The sequence below is a fragment of the Amblyraja radiata genome, chromosome 21 (genome assembly GCF_010909765.2).
Source record: "Amblyraja radiata isolate CabotCenter1 chromosome 21, sAmbRad1.1.pri, whole genome shotgun sequence".
NCBI classification, from domain to species: Eukaryota; Metazoa; Chordata; class Chondrichthyes; order Rajiformes; family Rajidae; genus Amblyraja; species Amblyraja radiata.
The window spans coordinates 8,686,411-8,705,731 of record NC_045976.1 but is presented as its reverse complement, the minus strand read 5'-3'; the positions used below and the strand labels follow the sequence as shown (position 1 = coordinate 8,705,731).

Here is a 19,321-nt window from a genome sequence, read left to right as displayed (position 1 = left end):
TTCTGCAGTCGGCCTTTCGCTGAGTTTTAAATGCTGAGTTTGTCAATTTTCAACTGCTTTAAGGTACAGAGAAAAAAAAATCAAACGTGCTTTTTGTCTTTTCAAAAAGATTGTCTGATTCTTTCATTCCTTCAGAAGTATTTAGACTTGGGAAAATAATTGCAAATAATGCCTGGAGTATTTTCTACTCTATGTTAATTTATTCAATAAACTAATTACTACCAAATGGTAAAAAATCAGATGTGGATATCTCCCACAATAACGCTGGATCAACAAACCATCTGCTAGCACATCAGGGCTGTTGAAGTGACAATTGTTTCAGATTCTTCAGGTTGACACAACCAAACAGATTTTTCAAGGAAAGACACAAAGTGTTGGAATAAGTTTGGGCGGCACGGTGGCGCAGCGGTCGAGTTGCTGCCTTACAGCGGGCGCCAGTGACCCGGGTTCAATCCCGACTACCAGTGCTCTCTGTGAGGAGTTTGTGTGTTCTCCCCGTGACCTGCGCGGAATTTACTGTCTCTTTCCCAGCCATTCGAGGAACCTGCTTAAGACAAGTGCCGCTTTGGGTGGCACGGTGGCGCAGCAGTAGAATTGCTGCCTTACAGCGCTGGAGACCTGGGTTCCATCCTGACTATGGGTGCTTGTCTGTACGGAGTTTGTACGTTCTCCGCATGACCGCGTGGGTTTTCTCCGGGATCTTCGTTTTCCTCCCACACTCCAACGGCGTACAGGTTTGCAGGTTAATTGGCTTGTTATAAATGTAAATTGTCCCTAGTGTGTGTAGGATAGTGTTAGTATGCGGGGATCGGTGGTCGGTGTGGACTCGGTGGGCCGAAGGGCCTGTTTCCGCGCTGTATATCCAAACTAAACTAAACTAAACTCAGCGGGTCAGGCAGTATCTCTGGAGAACATGGATAGGTGACCTTTCAGGTTCTATTTACCTCTGGGGCACGAGATTGCAGCAAAAAAGGACACAGAGTGCTGGAGTAACACAGCGAGTCTGGCAGCATCTCTGAAGAACTTGGATAGGTGACATTTCGGGTCGGGACCCTTCTCCAGACTGATTTTCCGTGTGTATGTGCATGTATGCGGGTGCGTGGGCATGTGCGTGTGCTTTTCGTGCTTGTTATGCATGCATGTGTGTGAGGAGAGTTGAGTGTCTGTGTTTGCATATGTTGTGTGTGTGCGCACATCTGTGTGCATTTGTGTGTGTGTGGGTGTGTGCATATGCATGTTAAAACGTGTATGTGTGCATAGGTATGTGTGTGCATATACGTGTCTGCATTTGTGCGTACGTGCCATGCATGTGTTAGTTTAAGTTTAGAGATACAACGTGGAAACAAGCCCTTCAGCCCACCGAGGCAGCGCTGACCAGCGCCCATGCACTAGGTCTATCCTACACACTTACAACAGTCAGTTCTTTGTTTGACCCTATCACACACCCACAAAATAACACAGGAACCAGCCAATGAACCAACACTAACTTTCTTTCCAAAAGAAAAGTTCAGCTTATAAGTTTAGCTTCTGTATCCAATATGGAAACATGCACTTCAGCCCACTGAGTCCACAACGACCAACAATCATCTGTTCACCTTAGTCCTATCCTAGACTCTAGGAACAATTTACAGAAGCCAATTAACCTACAAACTCGCACATCTTTGCAATATGGGAGGAATCAGCGTCAGTGACCCGGGTTCGATCCTGACTATGCGTGCTGTTCGTACCAGGTGGGTTTTCTCCGGGTGCTCCGGTTTCCTCCCACACTCCAAAGACGTGCAGGTTTGTTGGTTAATTGGCTTCTGTAAATTGTCTCTGGTGTGTCAGATAGAACTAGTGCACGGGTGATTGTTGGTCGACGCGGTCTCGAGCGTCTGAGGGGCCTATTTGTACGCTATATCTCTAAAACTAAAAAACTGAAAGTAAATCGAATCAAGCACCTTATGCCCCTGTCCCACTTAGGAAACCTGAACGGAAACCTCTGGAGACTTTGCGCCCCACCCAAGGTTTCCGGAGGTTGCAGGTAGTGGAAGCAGGTAGGGAGACTGACAAAAACCTCCGGGAACCTCCGGGAACCTGCACGGAAACCTTGGGTGGGGCACAAAGTCTCCAGAGGTTTCCGTTCAGGTTTCCTAAGTGGGACAGGGGCATTAGACTCTTGCAAATGTTCGGTTCAGTTTAGCGCGTACCGAGGTACAGTGAAAAGCTTTTGTTGCGCGCTATCCGGCCAGCGGAAAGACAATGCATGATTACCATCAAGCGATTTATGGTGTATAGATACATGATAAGGGAAATAGTGCTGTAGGAGTAGAGATTTAAGAGGGTGGAGTGATTGTAATACGTGATTGTAATATGGCTAGATCACAAATAGTCGCCTGGGTTGGGCGCCACCTTGGAAGCATCCTGAGGGCATCTTCATCTCCAGAAGGCTGGTCCTTCTGTTCTAGAACCACAACACCCATAGCCAATTTGACCTAAAAGTGCCACCAACGCAGCCTTTTCCATTCTTTGCCCGTTGTAACTTTGGTTTTTGACAGCGGCCAGAGCTATTTTGCCTCCTCATGGACTGAAGGAAATGGGGCAATTGTGGCAATTCAATCTGCCATTTCATGTTAGCTCAACTACAGCGGAGCAGACCAAAGGCCACACGCACAGGCTGAATGGATAATTGTCACACAATTGCTCTTGTGTCTCCACAAGTTGCGTGTTTCATTTTAAGCTTTTCCTCTTGTTGTTGTGACTCATAGCTTTCTTGCAAGGCCATCCTCTAAGCTTGGAAGTCTAAAATATAAGTATTGGCAAGCTACAAGCAACCAGGTGTTTGGGCAAAGGAAATTCGCTCATCACTACCCAAAAATTTGTGGTACGCAATCAAATTCACTCTCATAGAATAAACACAGTTATTTTTCAAGTACTAAGGTCATTCATTTATTGAATGTTTTTCACAGAGAGTGGTTGATATCCGACATGCACAACCAGAGGAGGTGGAGAAATTAGATACAATTGTATTCAGTTTAGTTGCATTTAGGATTTACAGGCCCTTCAGCCCATCAGGAACATGTTGACCATCGATCACCCGTTCACAATAGTTCTATGTAATCCCTCTTTCTCGTCCTCTCCCGACACGCCAGGGGCAGGTTTACAGAGAACAATTGACCTGCAAACCAGCACGTCTTTGAGATGTGGGCGGAAACCAGAGCACCCGGAGGAAACCCACGCAGTCCCAGGGTGAACGTGCGAGCTTCACACAGAGCTTTCTATAACTGTCTGTACATTCTCATTGTGACCGCGTGTGGGGTTCTCCGGGCGCCTGGATCTCCTCCCGCACTCCAAAGACGTACAGGTTTGTGGGTTTGTTGACTTCGGTAAAATTGTAACCCGTCCCTAGTGTGTGTAGGATAGTGTTAATGTGCGGAGATCGCTGGTCGGCGCGGACTCTGTGGGCCGAAGGGCCTGGTTCCACGCTGTAAAACTAACAAAATTAAACGGTTCTTGACAGCAACAGGAATGTTGCCGCTTCAAAGCCAGGAAGAATATATTCCAGTTAACACGTTGGTGCCCACTGTGTTAAACCCATCAATCCCTTGCCATCCCGGACAGCCGCAGTATCCTTTTTAAAACAGTCAATGGCATTTAAAACCTCATCTGCAGTAAAATCTATTAAAAGAATATCATTATCAGTCGGAGAAAGGCTCAGGCAAAATTTGTTAATATCAGCTTTATTACTAAGGGTGGCAAAATGAGATTAATAATTTTTCTTCAGGCTATCCATTCGTGTGGGACAACCTATCTCTGCGTGCGTCTTCTGCCCCGTAGGAAGTCAGATCACTGCTGCGTTTCTGACTTGAGAATTGTCTATCTCAGGAACAGCTTCTTCCCCATCGTCTTCTGAACGGTCCTTCCATAAGCTCGGGCACTGTCCGATTCACCTCTACCCCACTGAGGATGTTGGACTTTGTCTGGGGAACTGATGCGCTACATCGCTGAGAACTCTGTAGCGTCCCCTTTGCTCCGTCTATTGTACTTGAGATCCATCTGCAGAAGGGTTCCCACCCGAAACGTCACCCATCCATCTTCTCCAGAGCTGCTGTCTGACCCACTGGCATTTTAGACTTTAGGCTTTAGAGATACAGAGTGGAAACAGGCCCTTTGGCCCACCGAGTCCGGGCCGACCAGCGGTCACAGTGTACGCTAGCACTACCCTACACACTAGGGACAATTTACAATTATCAATGATGCTACAAACTTGTTAGTCTTTGGAGTGTGGGAGGAAACGGGAGTTTGACTTGATTGTATTTTATGATACATCTGATCTGTTTGGACAACATGCAAAATGAAGCTTATTGTCAGTACACGTGACAATAATAAGCCTAAATTTGAACCTAAACGTTGGGGTTACGAGCAGTTAGTTCTCATGAGTGGGACCCTGAGGATGAGCTGTGGAATGCAACTAAGTCGTGAATGTTTGAATGGGCATTGCATTCGGACAGCGCTATACTTGTATAGTTCTCCCCGCGACCTGCGCGGGTTTTCTCCGAGATCTTCGGTTTCCTCCCGCATTCCAAAGACGTACAGGTTTGTAGGTTGATTTTAGCTTGGTATAAATATAAATCGTCCCTTGTGTGTGTTGGATAGTGTTAGTGTGCGGGGATCGCCGGTCGGCGCGGACATGGCGGGCCGAAGGGTCAGTTTCCGTGCAGTATCGCTAAAACTAAAACTGAAATGAAAGTGAAATACTGAAAGTGCCGTTAGCTAAGGCGCTGGGGTAATCTGTCCCGTTGAGGCAAGGAAGCCACGCACAAAACTCAAGCAAAAATTAAAATTAAAGTCGTTGGGGTCCGAACAGTCTGGTTGAAATTCGACAAAGTCTGAACCTACTTTTTTTTTCCTCTGTTCTGTTAATTGTCAGACTTACATGTGTTAATGCTTAGTCCTCCTTTCGAGCTGAATTAAATTGCGTCCTGAAGCAGTTCAAGCAGCCTGTTGTAGTCATCAATAACTCCATTCACTAAGTCTCCTGATCCTTGGAGCATCAGGTAGAGGCAAATAAATGACAGAAGCCGGTTTGTATTCAGAAGCTCGGAGCTTGACCCAGCTACGCCTAGCATATCAATTGGGCTGCCACTATAAACCAGTTTGTTTCTCCCCAGACCCCCGAGATTAAGGGTCTTATGCCAATGGAGTGGTTGATTGAGAGGGGGGGAGGTCGTCTTTGGGAGGCCTCAGCTAAGACACTTTAATAACTGAGCATTAGTAGTACAGTATTCCATCCACTCTGCCTCTTTCAATGCTTTAGGGTGATTAAAGCGGGGCCTGTAATCCATTTAAAAGCACAGTCCCCCGGTTATTATTTTAAACATGGGAAAATTAAGCCTTTCACTGGACATGAAACATGGGCATAGAGCAGGACAGGCCCTTCGGCCCACAATGTCTGTGCCGAACATGAAGCCTAGACCAACTCTTATCCGCCTGGGCACATGATCCATATCCCTCCATTCTCTGCAATATTCACGCATCAGTTCCATAGACAAAGTCCAATGTCTGCAACGAGGTTAGAGGTGAATCGGACAGTACCCTCGCTTGTGGGAGGACCGTTCTTTAAGATTTGTATCATATTGCCTGTCCAAAAGCACATTGCCTGTCCAAAACCAAGGTTATGTATTGGCTTCCACCACCTCCCTCAGCAGACACAAAGAGCTGGAGGAACTCAGCAGGTGAGGCAGCATCTCTGGAGAGAAGGAATGGGCGAAGTTTCGGGTCGAGACCTTTCGGTCTCGACCCGAAACGTCGCCCATTCCTTCTCTCCAGAGATGCTGCCTCACCCGCTGAGGGGACCCAAAACGTCGCCCATTCCTTCTCTCCGGAGATGCTGCCTCACCCGTTGAGTTATTCCAGCTTTTTGTGTCTACCTTCGATTTAAACCAGCATCTGCAGTTCTTTCGGACACATTTCGACCACCCCCAGCAGCACGTTTCAGGAATTCATCACCCTCTGCGTAAAAAACTCACCCCACACATCTCCTTCAACCTTTGCTCCTCTCACCTTAAAACTATGCCCTCTAGGGTTTGATATTGCTATCCTGGGGAAAAAGGTTGTCCATTCCTGTCTATGCCTCTCATTCTATACTTCCATCGTTTTCCCCCTAAATCTCCCGCGTTCCAGAGAAAAACAGTCCAAATCTGTCGAGGGGGAGGTCTCTGACAAAGAGCAATCCAACCAAGACCCTAACGGTGGAACAGGCGGAGGACGATGGCTGACCTTAGTGGAGCGTCACAACGGCTGGGAAGGCGGATGAAGGCTGCAGCAGAAAAGGGTCTCCGGTCGTCTTGGGCTCCATGCCACTGGATCCTGACCCAGATCTGTCAAGGACCGTGGGGTGTCTGTCTGTGCACCAGTCTCCCCACGTTAAACAAAGTCACGCACAGGCGTCTTCCAACCCTGGAGACACCCGTGGTAAGCCATGGCCGAGGGGGGCCTGAGGAAGTGATTGAAGGTCGGCGCGGGCTCAGTGGGCCGAAGGGCCCGTTTCCGTTCTATATATCTAAACTAAGCCAAAACTGAAAGGGTGCAGGTGCAACAATGCAGGATCTTCTTGTATACAACCAGGCTTGATTATCCGTGCATGTTGTGGGCCACGGTTTTAATGTACAACCTTCATCATGCAAAGGCAAAGAATGTCAGCAGCTGAACAAAGCAGAGAGATGATTGAAAAGGGGAATTGTGTTCAAAAGCATGACCTGTGTGCTACCGCTAGTGCACAGTTTGACTTCACCTTCATTGTTCATGTACACAGTCAGCATTATGCACCATTCCAAATTAAAACATGTTGAGCCTAGTGATAATCTTTCCATAATTAATACCGCAAACAGAATGATATTGTTCGTAAGCCATTTTCTATTAAAAAAGAAATTGCAGAATGAAACTGAGTGTCAAATGAAAGCAAGCTCAGAAAATACATCACAATACGTGCTTTAGACCAAGGGTTGCCAACCTGGGGTACATTTGCCTGGTCTAAGGTAATGCTGAACAATCAGAGATGTCGTCGTACAAAAGAGACATGAAGTTCTTAGTTTAGTTTAGAGGCCCTTCGGCCCACCAAGTTCACCCCGACCACCGATCACCCGTTCACACTCGTTCTACAGCAAGGGTTCCGAACCAGGGGGTAAATTTCGCCTATCCAGGGGGTACATTTGTTGATTCTGGATTTGTACATATTTTATCTCATTGACTGACTGTGTTTGGTTATGGTATACCGGTATCTGTTCATCATTAGTTGCTCATAAATAAGTGAAATAACATTGTTATGTGCTATTAAAGTTGCCAGGGGTAAACAGGACGAAAAAAGGTGGGAACCACCAGCTTCAGACAATAAAGCTAAGGTGAAGAAAGGTGAATGAAGGTAGGAAAAGAACAATACGTTATAGGAAGCGCAGCACAAAGCCGCAGCTGGTAGAGCCGCTGCCTCACAGCACCAGAGACCCGGGTTCGATCCTGACCTCGGGTGCTGTCTGTGTGGAGTTTGCACGTTCTCTCCCTGTGACTGTATGCGTATTTTTCGGGTGTTTTCCGGTTTCCTCCCACACCCCAAAGACGTGCAGGTTTGTAGGTTAATTGGCCCCTCTGCATATTCCCCCTAATGTGTAGAGAGTGGAATAACATTGGACTATTGTGAATGGGTGATCGGTGGTCAGCGCAGACTCGGTGGGCTGAAGGGCCTGTTTCCGTGCTGAATCTTTAACTACACTTGTGTCAAAGGACAGCACTGAACTGGAAATGAAAGTGCATTGGAACTCAGCATGAATGAGGGAGCTGCTCTCTATTTGACTTCCCTTATGAACAAACCAAAGTCACACCACTGTGGATGAACCAAAGTATTGTTGTACAGTGCAATGAAAATTTCAGGCTATTATTTTCTCAGCTAGCTTTTGCACAACCATTATTATAGCGTCTGGTGCATTTCCACATTGGAAGCCATTCAATCTTAAGTCAGCTTTGATCCAAAAGTCGAAAAAAGGGGTGTTTAGCGGTGGCACGGTGGCGCAGCGATAGAGTTGCTGCCTCACAGCGCCAGAGACCTGGTTTAGATCCTGACTACGGGCGCTGTCTGTACGGAGTTTGTACGTTCTCCCTGTGATCTGCGTGGGGTTTTTCTGGGTGCTCCGGCTTCCTCCCACACTCCATGGAAGTACATTTTTGTAGGTTAATTAGTTCCTGCAAAGTGTAAATTGTCCCTAGTATGTCGGATAGTGCTAGTGTACGGGGTGAACGGCACGGACTCGGTGGGTCGAAGGGCCTGTCTCTACGCTGAGATACAGCGTGGAAACGGGTCCTATGGCCCACCGAGTCTGCGCCAACCGACGATCACCCCACACACGAGCACTATCCTACACACTAGAGACTATTTACAATTCTTCTTCCCAAAACCAAATTAACCTAAAAGCCTTCACATCTTTTGGAGTGTGGGAGGAAACCAGACCACCTGGGGAAAACCCACGCGGTCACGGGGAGAACATACAAACTCCGTACGGACAGCACCCGTAGTCAGGATCGAACCCGGGTGTCTGCCGCTGTGAGGCAGCAACTCTACCGCTGTGCCACCGTCCCGCCATCTCCAAAGACTAAATTAATCCTTAAGAGGCAGTCCACTTGCTACGCAGCGCCACTCAAGACCTGTTCTCCTTGTTAGGCTTGCGAGACTTCCCCCGAGTACTCAGAGTAAAGAGAGTTGGAAGGAAAAGCAAGAGCTTTCGAGGTTCAGGTCCCTTGGCCTCAGGTGGTAAAGAACACTCAGAGTAAACTCTGCGAGAGTGCAGTGGTGTGGAGCGTGTCTGGTCGGCTTGCTCTTGTTATTAGCACCGTGCACGCTGAATGTGAAGTCCCTCAAACCACGCACTGACCCGTCCCCTGCCAAAACGGGGTCTCTTTCACTTCAGCGGGTACTTGATATGAAGTTGTTCGCCATCAGCGTGGCAGGCAGAGAGAGCGCGAGATGAAGTGGCGGGCTTGTTGAATATGTTCAGTATGCGCAGTCATGGCGGGCCTCTCCTACATGATATTACCGAGCTGCGGATAGAACCACTGGTAAACACTTCAAGCATTTAGACAGGTTGGCCACACTGAGTGATCCTCGGTCTGAAGGGCACCAGAGTCTGCTCAGCAATCAGGATCACTGGCTCGAGCTTCTCCCACTAATATACTCGAGCAAAACATTGGAGGAAGTGCTGGAGCAACTGGGCAGCACGGTGGCACAGCGGTAGAGTTGCTGCTCCACAGCGCCAGAATCCCCGGTTCGATCCCGACTACGGGTGCTGTCTGTGCGGAGTTTGTACGTTCTCCCCGTGACCGCGTGGGTTTTCTCCGGGTGCTCTGGTTTCCTCCCACACTCCAAAGACACACAGGTTCACAGGTTCATTGGCTTGGTACAATTTACAATTGTATGTGTAGGGTAGTGCTAGTGTACGGCAAAAATCCTATTGGTAGACCATTCCTTCAAAATGCAGTCCAGGATCGAACCCGGGTCTCTGGCGAAGTGAGGCAGCAGCTCTACCCGCTGCACCTCCCATACCAGGATTTTCAGATGATATCTTTGCAAATGCCCTAAACGTGATTTCCAAATGTCCCCTCAGTTAGTGGTTTATTCATTTAGACGGGAATATGTCAGTCAATTATGAAGGGGGAAATCCGGAAATCATTGATTTCCTGTTAGTGGCACGGTGGCATAGAAGTAGAGATGCTACCTCACAGCACCAGAGGCCCGGGCTCGATCCTGACTACGGGTACTCTCTCCGAGACCTTCGGTTTCCTCCCACACACCGAAGACGTACAAGTTTGCAGGTTAATTGGTTTGGTATCAATGTAAAATTGCCCCCTAGTGTGTGTTGGAGAGTGTTGGTGTGCGGGGATCGCTGGCTGTAGCGGACTCGGTGGGCCGAAGGGCCTGTTTCCGCACTGTGTCTCTAAAACTAAACTAAACTTAGAATGGCTGGGAATGTCAGAGTGGGGCAAGAAACCATAGGGGTGCACTGGTTTGGCGGCACAGGAAAGCTAGATGGGGAACAGAGGTTTTCACTTAAAATTGGAGAATTCAGTGCTTGTTCCATTGTCTTGTAAGCTACCGAAGTGGAAAATGAACCATATGAAGACATTGGGAGCTTGAGTCAATGGGCAGTTTTCACCATCATTGCAGCAGGTTTATCATGGTCTTAAATGATAGGATAGAAAATCTCAAGCCCAAGTGAGTTGACTAATGTCTACTGTTTATTGGGGCCACAGTTTAAGAATAAGCGGTAAGCCATTTAGAACGGAGATGAGGAAACACTTTTTCACACAGAGAGTTGTGAGTGTGGAATTCTCTGCCTCAGAGGGCGGTGGAGGCCGGTTCTCTGGATACTTTCAAGAGAGAGCTAAATAGGGCTCTTAAAGATAGCGAAGTCAGGGGATATGGGGAGAAGGCAGGAACGGGGTACTGATTGGGGATAGACAAAAGTGCTGGAGAAAGTCAGCGGGTGCAGCAGCATCTATGGAGCGAAGGAAATAGGCAACGTTTCTGGCCGAAACGTTGCCTATTTCCTTCGCTCCATAGATGCTGCTGCACCCGCTGAGTTTCTCCAGCACTTTTGTCTACCTTCGATTTTCCAGCATCTGCAGTTCCTTCTTAAATACTGATTGGGGATGATCACATTGAATGGCGGTGCTGGCTCGAAGGGCCGAATGAATGGCCTACTCCTGCACCTATTGTCTATTGTCTAAGTGTGTCAATGACTCAAAGATAGATGTAATTGTGTGCAATACAGTTGCAAGAACTGAACTATGAAGAACGTTACTCGATCGAAGGACACGGCAAAAAGACAGTAACAAATGGTACTGAATGCCATTAACTGTGAGCTCCGACACACAGTGTCTACAAAGAATATGACTGAGTGCTGTCTAAATGGTGAAACGCTCTAAGCTGTGGAAGTCCAAAGAGGCTTGGAGGTTCACCCACGTGGATCATTGTAATGCCTTGGACAAAGGCAGTAAATAATGAAACAGACCAATGTAACGCTGGATTGTACCTCGACTGAAGGAAGTGGGTGTAAAATGGTACTATCTTCCAACAAAGGTCTGCTTATTGTACACAAGAATCAGCTCTGTGTAAAACACACAAGGAAGGATAGATGGTCCTTGAAATAAGTGCGGTGCAGATCGATCTGAAGAAAACCTGGGACTGAGAAGTTCTGTCACTTCACGACACACTAACTTCCACAGATGCAGTGCAGGGAGCTTCCTATCGCGACGCATCACAGTTTGGTTTAGCAATGGCTCTGCCTAAGATATTGCAGCGTGTTGTGGATGTACCTTAGTCCATCACCCATACCGCCTCCCCTCCCCACGCTTGCATAAGTTAGCTTTGGGTATTAAAAATATAAATTACTTTACAATATAGAAATCTGTTCTGATACATGGTGATCTGACCTTAAAACATCTTGAAACCAAACATTCTTTGTCGAAGTTAACTGCACAGACTTTAGACTTTAGAGATACAGCGCGGATACAGGTCCTTTGGCCCACCGCGCCTGCGCCAACCAGCAATTGCCCCGTACACTATCACTATCCTACACACACTAGGTTCAATTTACAATTTTACCAAAGCCAACTAACCTACACATCTGCACGTCTTTGGAGTGTGGGAGGAAACCGGAGCACCCGGTGAAAACCCACGCTGTCACGGGGAGAACGTACGAACTCTGTACAGACAGCACCGGTAGTCAGGATTGAACCCGGGTGCCTGGTGCTGTAAAGGGGCTGTCCCACTGCGGCGACTAATTGGCGAGTTTAGGAGAGTTTGAAAAAATGTCATGTTGAAGACCTCCTTCGACTATGTTAAGACTAGCTTCGACTAGCTTCGGGAAAATTGGACACCGAATAGTGGAGAGTGAAGACAACGTTGAAGGGGAAAAATAGATCGGCCATGATCGAATCATAGAGCTAACTCAATGGGGCGAATGGCCTAAGTCTGCTCCTGTGTCATATGATCTTATGGTCTAAATTCAGGCCACAAGTGGGTTTTTTTTCTAGTCCACTTTCATTGAGGGCGTAAAACAAAATACACAACAAACATTACCCCACAAATTCAGCAAAGTGAATATTTACATCACGGCAAAAAAATTGTAAATGTCTGAATAAGGCCAACATGCACAGACTTAATTTTCCGCCACCAATTATATCCTTTCATGTGCAATTTCCTTTCACTGTGATGTTAAATGGATGAGGATGACACACAATATGAATACTGGTTCCCACTGGTACTCATTCTACTACTTGTGGCTGCTCATCACTTACACGTCCACTCTGGGCTGCTTTGACTATTAAAAGGATAAAGAACTGGACCATTGACTCCATCTACACTTCACACTGCCTTAAGAAAGTAGCGGACGTAATCAAAGGTCCCCACCCCCGGTCATTCCTTCTTCTCCCCGCTCCCATCAGGCAGAAGCTACAGTAGCTTGCAAGCTCGCTCGCAGCGGTAGAGTTGCTGCTTTACCGCATCAGGAACCCGGGTACGATCCTAACTACGGGTGCTGTCTGTACGGAGTTTGTACGTTCTCCCCGTGTCCTGCCTGGGTTTTCTCCCCGGGAGCTCCGGTTTCCTCCCACACTCCAAAGACGTACAGGTTTGGAGGCCGATTGGCTTCGGTAACATTGCAAATTGGCCCAAGTGTGTGTGTACGATAGTGTTAGTGTGCGGGGTTCGTTGGTCAGCAGGGACTCGGCGGGCCGAAGGGCCTGTTTCCGCACTGTATCCCTAAACTAAAAATAAACTCAGGGGTGTCAGGGGTGAAGGCAGGAGAATGGGGGTTGAGAGGGAAAGATAGATCAACCACGATTGAGTAGACATGATGGTCCGAATGGCCTAATTCTGCTCCTATAACCTATGAACTTATGATTCCAGGCACACCACAACAGTATCAGTGTACTTGCCATCGAATGGCACACAGCACCTCTGTTACTTCTAGCCCATGCATTAGCTTTCAACTTATTAATTCTTCCCTCAAAACGCAAATGAAGGAAAAGAGCCAAAATGTACCACTTCACTGTGATTTAGCTGTGCCTTAATTAAATTTTCATCACAACCTGCCATTCGATTTAATGGCCTTTCAGGAAACAAAAGAACAATGACTGCGAGGATATAAAGGATTCTCCGCTTGCACGTCTCCATAAGCTTTGTCTGCCCTCTTTCAAGAAGTGCGGTGCTTTTTAGTTAGTGCCTTTATAGGCGGTGATAATGTGCCGACCTGTATCAGCTCTAATATATATATATATCTCCATCCTTGGCTAATGCAGTCTCGAGAGCCTACCCCTGTCACTGCACTACACGTACAATATTGTTCACAGCCCTCAATGTTCTTCTCAATGTGCGGCGGCATGCTGAAGGCACTAACAGTTATTTGGTGTAATCATTTGTGGCAAACCCGCGCAAAAAAAAAAAACACAAATGCGCTCTGAAGGGCATTTAGCTGCGGAGTGAGAGGGAAACACACAAAAAAGAGCAGGATTGAATCTCCAACCCTGTAATAACACAACAGCATGTGCAAGAAAATAATGCAAAATAGACGGTCTGAAAAGCACGAGACACAATGCAGCTAAGTTGTGATTTTATCAGTATTGTGAGGTGGTAAATTATCACAAGAGTTGTTCAGTCTAATAGTGAGACTAGAACCAACTGCTTCAATCAAAGCTGCTGACAATATAAACTGCAAAGACCGCGGCTCTTTTAAAACACCAATCATTCAATGCATCTCTCAACTAAACTATACTAAGAAGTGTCTCGACCCAAAACGTCACCTATTTCCATCGCTCCGTAGATGCTGCCTCACCCGCTGAGTTTCTCCAGCATTTTTGTCTACATTCGATCTTTCCAGCATCTGCAGTTCTTTCTTAAACTAAACTAAACTACTGTGGTTCCGTACTGCATTTAACCCCCCCCCTCCACTACCTCCCCACCACCACCTTCCCACCCTTTAGTGGAGTCTGAAGAGGGATCTCGACCCAAAACGTCACCTATCATGGTCCTCCAGAGATGCTGCCTTGACACGCTGAGTTACTCCGGCACATTACTTTCCATGCCTGGTTCCAAGCAATTGCAGTTCCTTGTCCTCCCACCTATCTCCTCCATTCCGGCGTCACCCGCGTTCAACCCTGACGTTTCCCCCGTGACCACGTGGGTTCCCTCCGGGTGACTATAGACAATAGACAATAGAGAATAGGTGCAGGAGTAGGCCATTCGGCCCTTCGAGCCAGCACCGCCATTCAATGTGATCATGGCTGATCATCCCCAATCAGTACCCCGTTCCTGCCTTCTCCCCATATCCCCTGACTCCGCCGTCTTTAAGAGCACTATCTAGCTCTCTCTTGAAAGTATCCATAAGAACCGCCCTCCACCGCCCTCTGAGGCAGAGAATTCCACAGACTCACAACTCTCTGTGACAAAAAGTGTTTCCTCGTCTTTGTTCTAAATGGCTTACTCCTTATTCTTAACCCGAAACATCTAATGCACCAGTGCCATAGACAAAGTCCAATGTCCGCAATGGACCTGAAACATCACCTATCCATGTCCTACAGAGATGCTGCCTGACCTGCTGAGTTACTCCAACACTTTGAGTCCTTTTTAAGAGAAAACAATGGAGATGCCCCCAAATGAAACGGGGCTATGGTTATATATTTCCACTAAAAGATTAGAGCACAGTTTAATATATATACCTCTAAGCAAATAAACCAAGAGAGGTGAGATGTTCATGGGAATGACTTTGGCTAGGAAGCAGGAGTGGAGCTACAGTGATACAAATAGTTTTATCTGGCTGCGGAAGAGAGAAATTGGGACAACACCGTGTAGTGAGGAAAGACAACACGAAGGGAGAAGCACAGGAAGGGGAGGGGGGAGGGGGAGAGTGGGGGGAGTAGTGGGGGAGGGGGGGGAGTGGGGGGAGGGGGGGCTCCAAAGAAAGATCATTCAGAGACCCTGCACCTGTTCAATGAGCAGAGAATCTTCTCAGCACCTTCTACGAATGCTTCTACGATTGGAGTCACAGTCATACGGCATAGAAGCAGGCCCTTCGGCCCAACACGTCCATGCCATCCTACATCCCATCAACATTCCTCCCACGTTTGCCCCATACCCCTTTATACCTTTCCTATCCAAGTACCTGTATAAATGCCTTTTGAATGTTGTGATAGTAACTGCCTCAACTGCTTCCTCTGGGAGTGTGTTCCGTTTATCCACCATCATCTGTGTGAAAAGGTTGCCCCTCAGATTCCTTATCGAGTCTTTCCTCTCTCATCTTAAACTTGTGGTTCATGACTTCCCCACCCTGGGGAAAAGACTACATCTACACTGTCGGTTCCCCTCATTATTTTGTACAGCTCTACAAGTTCACCCCCGTCATCCTCTGGTGCTTTAGACTTTAGATTTTAGACCTCAGCGCAGAAACAGACCCTTCGGCCCACCGAGTCAGCCGCGACCTGTGATCACCTGGTACACTAGTACTACCCTACACACTATGGACAACTTACAATTTAAACAACAAACCTGGACGTCTTTGGGATGTGGGAGGAAACCGGAGCACCCGGAGAAAACCCACGCAGGCACGGGGAGAGCGTACAACAACCGTACAGACAGGATCAAACCCGAGTGTCTGGCGCTGTAAGGCAGCAACTCTACCGCTGCGCCACGGTGCCACCCAAGGAATGCTCCAAGGAATAAATCCCTACTAGCCGACATTCTTGAAAGCTCGAAAAAGGTGTCCATCATCTGAGAGTCGACATCTTGTGGTAATGTCTTGTCAAAAGGTATCTTCTTCGCCATCACGGGGAGAGCATCAGTGCCTGAATGTGACGGGCACTCGTTGTGGATCAACTCCGTTGGGACAGGAAGGAATGAAAATGGAAAACCTGCCTTTGCTTTAAATATAAGAACCCGATGATTTCCGCAAAGCTGCAATCACCATGTAATAGAAATCTGAGGGGCAACTTTTTCATATTTCGCGGCAGCGCCAGAAACCCCAGTTCGATCCTGACTATGGGTGCTATCTGTACGGAGTTTGTACGTTCTCCCCGTTTTCACCGAGAACTTTGGTTTCCTCCCACACTCCAAAGGTTTGTAGGTTAATTGGCTTGGCATGAATGTAAAAATTGTCCCTAGTGTGTGTGTACTGTAGGTTAGTGTTAACGTGAGGGGATGGCTGGTCGGTGCAGACTCGGTGGGCCGAAGGGCCTGTGTCCACGCTGTAACTCGAAACTAAACTAAATAACTTGAGGAAAGGTACTCCATTGTGATTTGACGGTGTTTTAAAAGAAAGAAAACAGAAACCTCCGTTGGTCTCATCAGGAGGACTACAACCAGCCATCTTACCACCAGCATCTTCCCTCAACTCATCGCCCGACACACCGCACACACTCTGATCATTGGGCACTTTGAACTGCAATACAAAGTAGGTCATTCCAACCTAACCTTCCAATCGGAAACTGCATTAGAGGTCAGGTCAAAGGCCAGATTCACGCACGCTTGATATTACACCCCATTGATTGGGGGCAGGCCAGGCTCGGGCCTACCTCATCAGTCCCTTGCCACATGGGTGAGGTTAAAATTACCCTCCGCAGTCATAAAACGAACCGGGTCGACTCCAGAAACATTAACAGGTTCAAATAGCTAATTTGAGCCAATAATTACCGAACGCCCCCCAGTTTCCACCGGTGATAAAAACAATGAGGCCTTTGCCCCAGTCCGAAACAGGGCGATCGTACAACCTGCAAAGCATTTAATCATCGCAAATCCACATTCACACAAATCTGTGCCTCAACATCTGCTTTCACTATGCAATCCCCTGCCCGGCATGCAATCCAACTCTTGCTTGCCTGTTCCCCCTCACTCATTCAAACATAAAAACATAGAAAAATAGGTGCAGCAATAGGTGGGCCATTCGGCCCTTCGAGCCAGCACTGCCATTCAATCTGATTGTGGCTGATCATCTAAAATCAGTACCCCGTTCCTGCTTTTTTCCCCATAGCCCTTGAATCCTTTAGCCCGAAGAGCTAAATCTCTCTCTTAACATCAGTGGCCAAAAGCACAAAAGTGACTCCAGTCGTGGCAGGACAAGGACCGGCGGTTGTCTAACTTACAGCCCCTGCAGTTGCCACAAAAACCACATCTCTTTGAATGGGCAAGGCCGCCCCTTGTTCACAGCCTGCCTCCATTCCCAGATACACAAGATACACAAGCAACACAACACAAAGCACTGTCCTTCCGCTTACCCTCTGGCTCACTCTTGATGAGTTCCTCCATTTTCTTCTGCTTCAGTGTGTCCACCACATCGGCCAGGCTGCCTTTGCGTCTCTCCGGCGTCCCCAGCACCGTGCCGGGTCCCGACTCCACGCCCTGTCGGGCCCCTTCTTCAGCCTTCAGAGGTGAGGTAGATGAGTTGTGTGTGGGGAACAGAGAGGCCGATTTGTTGTCCTCGTGATCCTGATCATGCCGGTCACAACACAGAGCAGGGAAGGGAAAGAAACAGAAATACTTGACGTTAGTTTGATAAAACATATTCAAGTCCCCTTGATGAGTTTAGTTTAGTTTAGTTTAATTTAATGATGCAGCGTGGAAACATAGAAACAAAGAAAATAGGTGCAGGAGTAGGCCATTCGGCCCTTCGAGCCTGCACCGCCATTCAATGTGATCATGGCTGATCATCCAAATCAATATCCCATCCCTGCCTTCTCTCCATACCCCCTGATCCCTTTAGCCACAACATCTAACTCCCTCTTAAATCCAGCCAATGAACTGGCCTCAACTACCTTCTGTGGCAGAAAATTCCACAGATTCACCACTCTCTGTGTACAAAATGATTTTCTCATCTCGGTCCTAAAAGACTTCCCTCTTATCCTTAAACTGTGACCCCTTGTTCTGGACTTCCCCAACATCGGGAATAATCTTCCTGTATCTAGCCTGTCCAACCCCTTGGTCCTTTGGAAACAGGCCCTTTGGACCACCAAGTCCGTGCCGACCAACAATCCACACACACTAATACTATCCTACACACTAGAGACAATTTACAATTTTACCGAAGCCAATTAACCTACAAACCTGGACTTTTTTGGAGTGTGGGAGGAAACCGGAGCACCCAGAGAAAACCCACGCAGGTCACAGGGAGAACGTAAGAACTCGATACAGACAGCACCCGTGGTCAGGATTGAACCTGGGTCTCTGGCGCTGTGAGGTGGCAACTCTACCGTTGCATCACCATGAGTTGCCAGCACTGAGAGGTAGTTGCCCTGAACTTAATTATAAAAACTATGCGGGTACTTACAAACCGTCAATAATCCGCCTTTGTTAATCACTGCTAATCCCTACCTAAACTATTGTCATTATCATTTCTTTGTCATTAGAAGTAGAATAACTCTGAGGGATCACCAAATTAAATTGAGAAAAATATGATTTTTTTTTTTTCCAGAGCATCTTAAAGAGATGTATAAAATTATGAGAAAAAACACATCGGGTAGACGCACAGAGTCTCTTGCCCAGAATAGAGGATTCGAGAACCAGAGAACATGGGTTTAAGGTGAAGTGAGACAGATTTGATAGGAATCTGAGGGGTGACATTTTTACACAAAAGTTGATGGGTGTGTGGAACGAGCTGCCGGAGGAGGTAGTTGAGGCAGGGACCATTTGGAACGTTTAAGAAACAATTCGACAGGTACATGGATAGGACAGGTTTAGAGGGAATTGGGCCAAGCTGGGCCAAAGGGCCTGCTTCCACGCTGTGTGACCTTATGACTCTATGACTATGTCATATGGGTTAAGATGTTAACTGCCCTCTGCTAGTCATCCCAAGTGATTTGGTGAATGGTAGAATCTGAGAGGAGAATGGAGTCAGAATCATACTGTATTAAAACAGGCCCTTCGGCCCAACTTACCCATACCGACCAACATGCCCCATCTATACTCGTCCCACCTTTTGGTCCATATCCCTCCAAACCTGCCCTATCCATGTACCTGTCTAAATGTTCCTTATAGATCTTGACGGTCCCTGCCTCAACTGCCTCCTCCAGCAGCTGGTTCTAGACACCTGCGTGAAAAGTTTACTCCTCAGGTTCCTATTACATCTTTCCACCCTCACCGTAAACCAACATCTTCTGGTTCTCAACTCCCCGACTCTGGCCAAGAGACTCTATTGTGCGTCTACCCGATCTATGGAAATGTGGACGTTGCTGTCATTATTAACTATTAGAACAGGCAACGCCAGAACATAAAATGGAAGGTGGATACGCTGTCAAAGGAAATGTACTGATAGTA

At 47.4% G+C, this 19,321-nt stretch overlaps 1 protein-coding gene across 6 annotated transcripts in view; it reads right to left on the bottom strand.

Annotated features, from left to right (window-relative positions):
* Positions 1-19,321, bottom strand: part of sox5 (SRY-box transcription factor 5) — a 382,969-nt gene that overhangs the window by 207,452 nt on the left and 156,196 nt on the right. For all 6 annotated transcript variants that reach the window (XM_033039457.1, XM_033039455.1, XM_033039456.1 and 3 more), the window contains one exon: positions 17,287-17,497. In XM_033039457.1, coding sequence (XP_032895348.1) covers positions 17,287-17,497 — 211 coding nt within the window. The remainder of the gene's footprint in view (positions 1-17,286; positions 17,498-19,321) is intronic.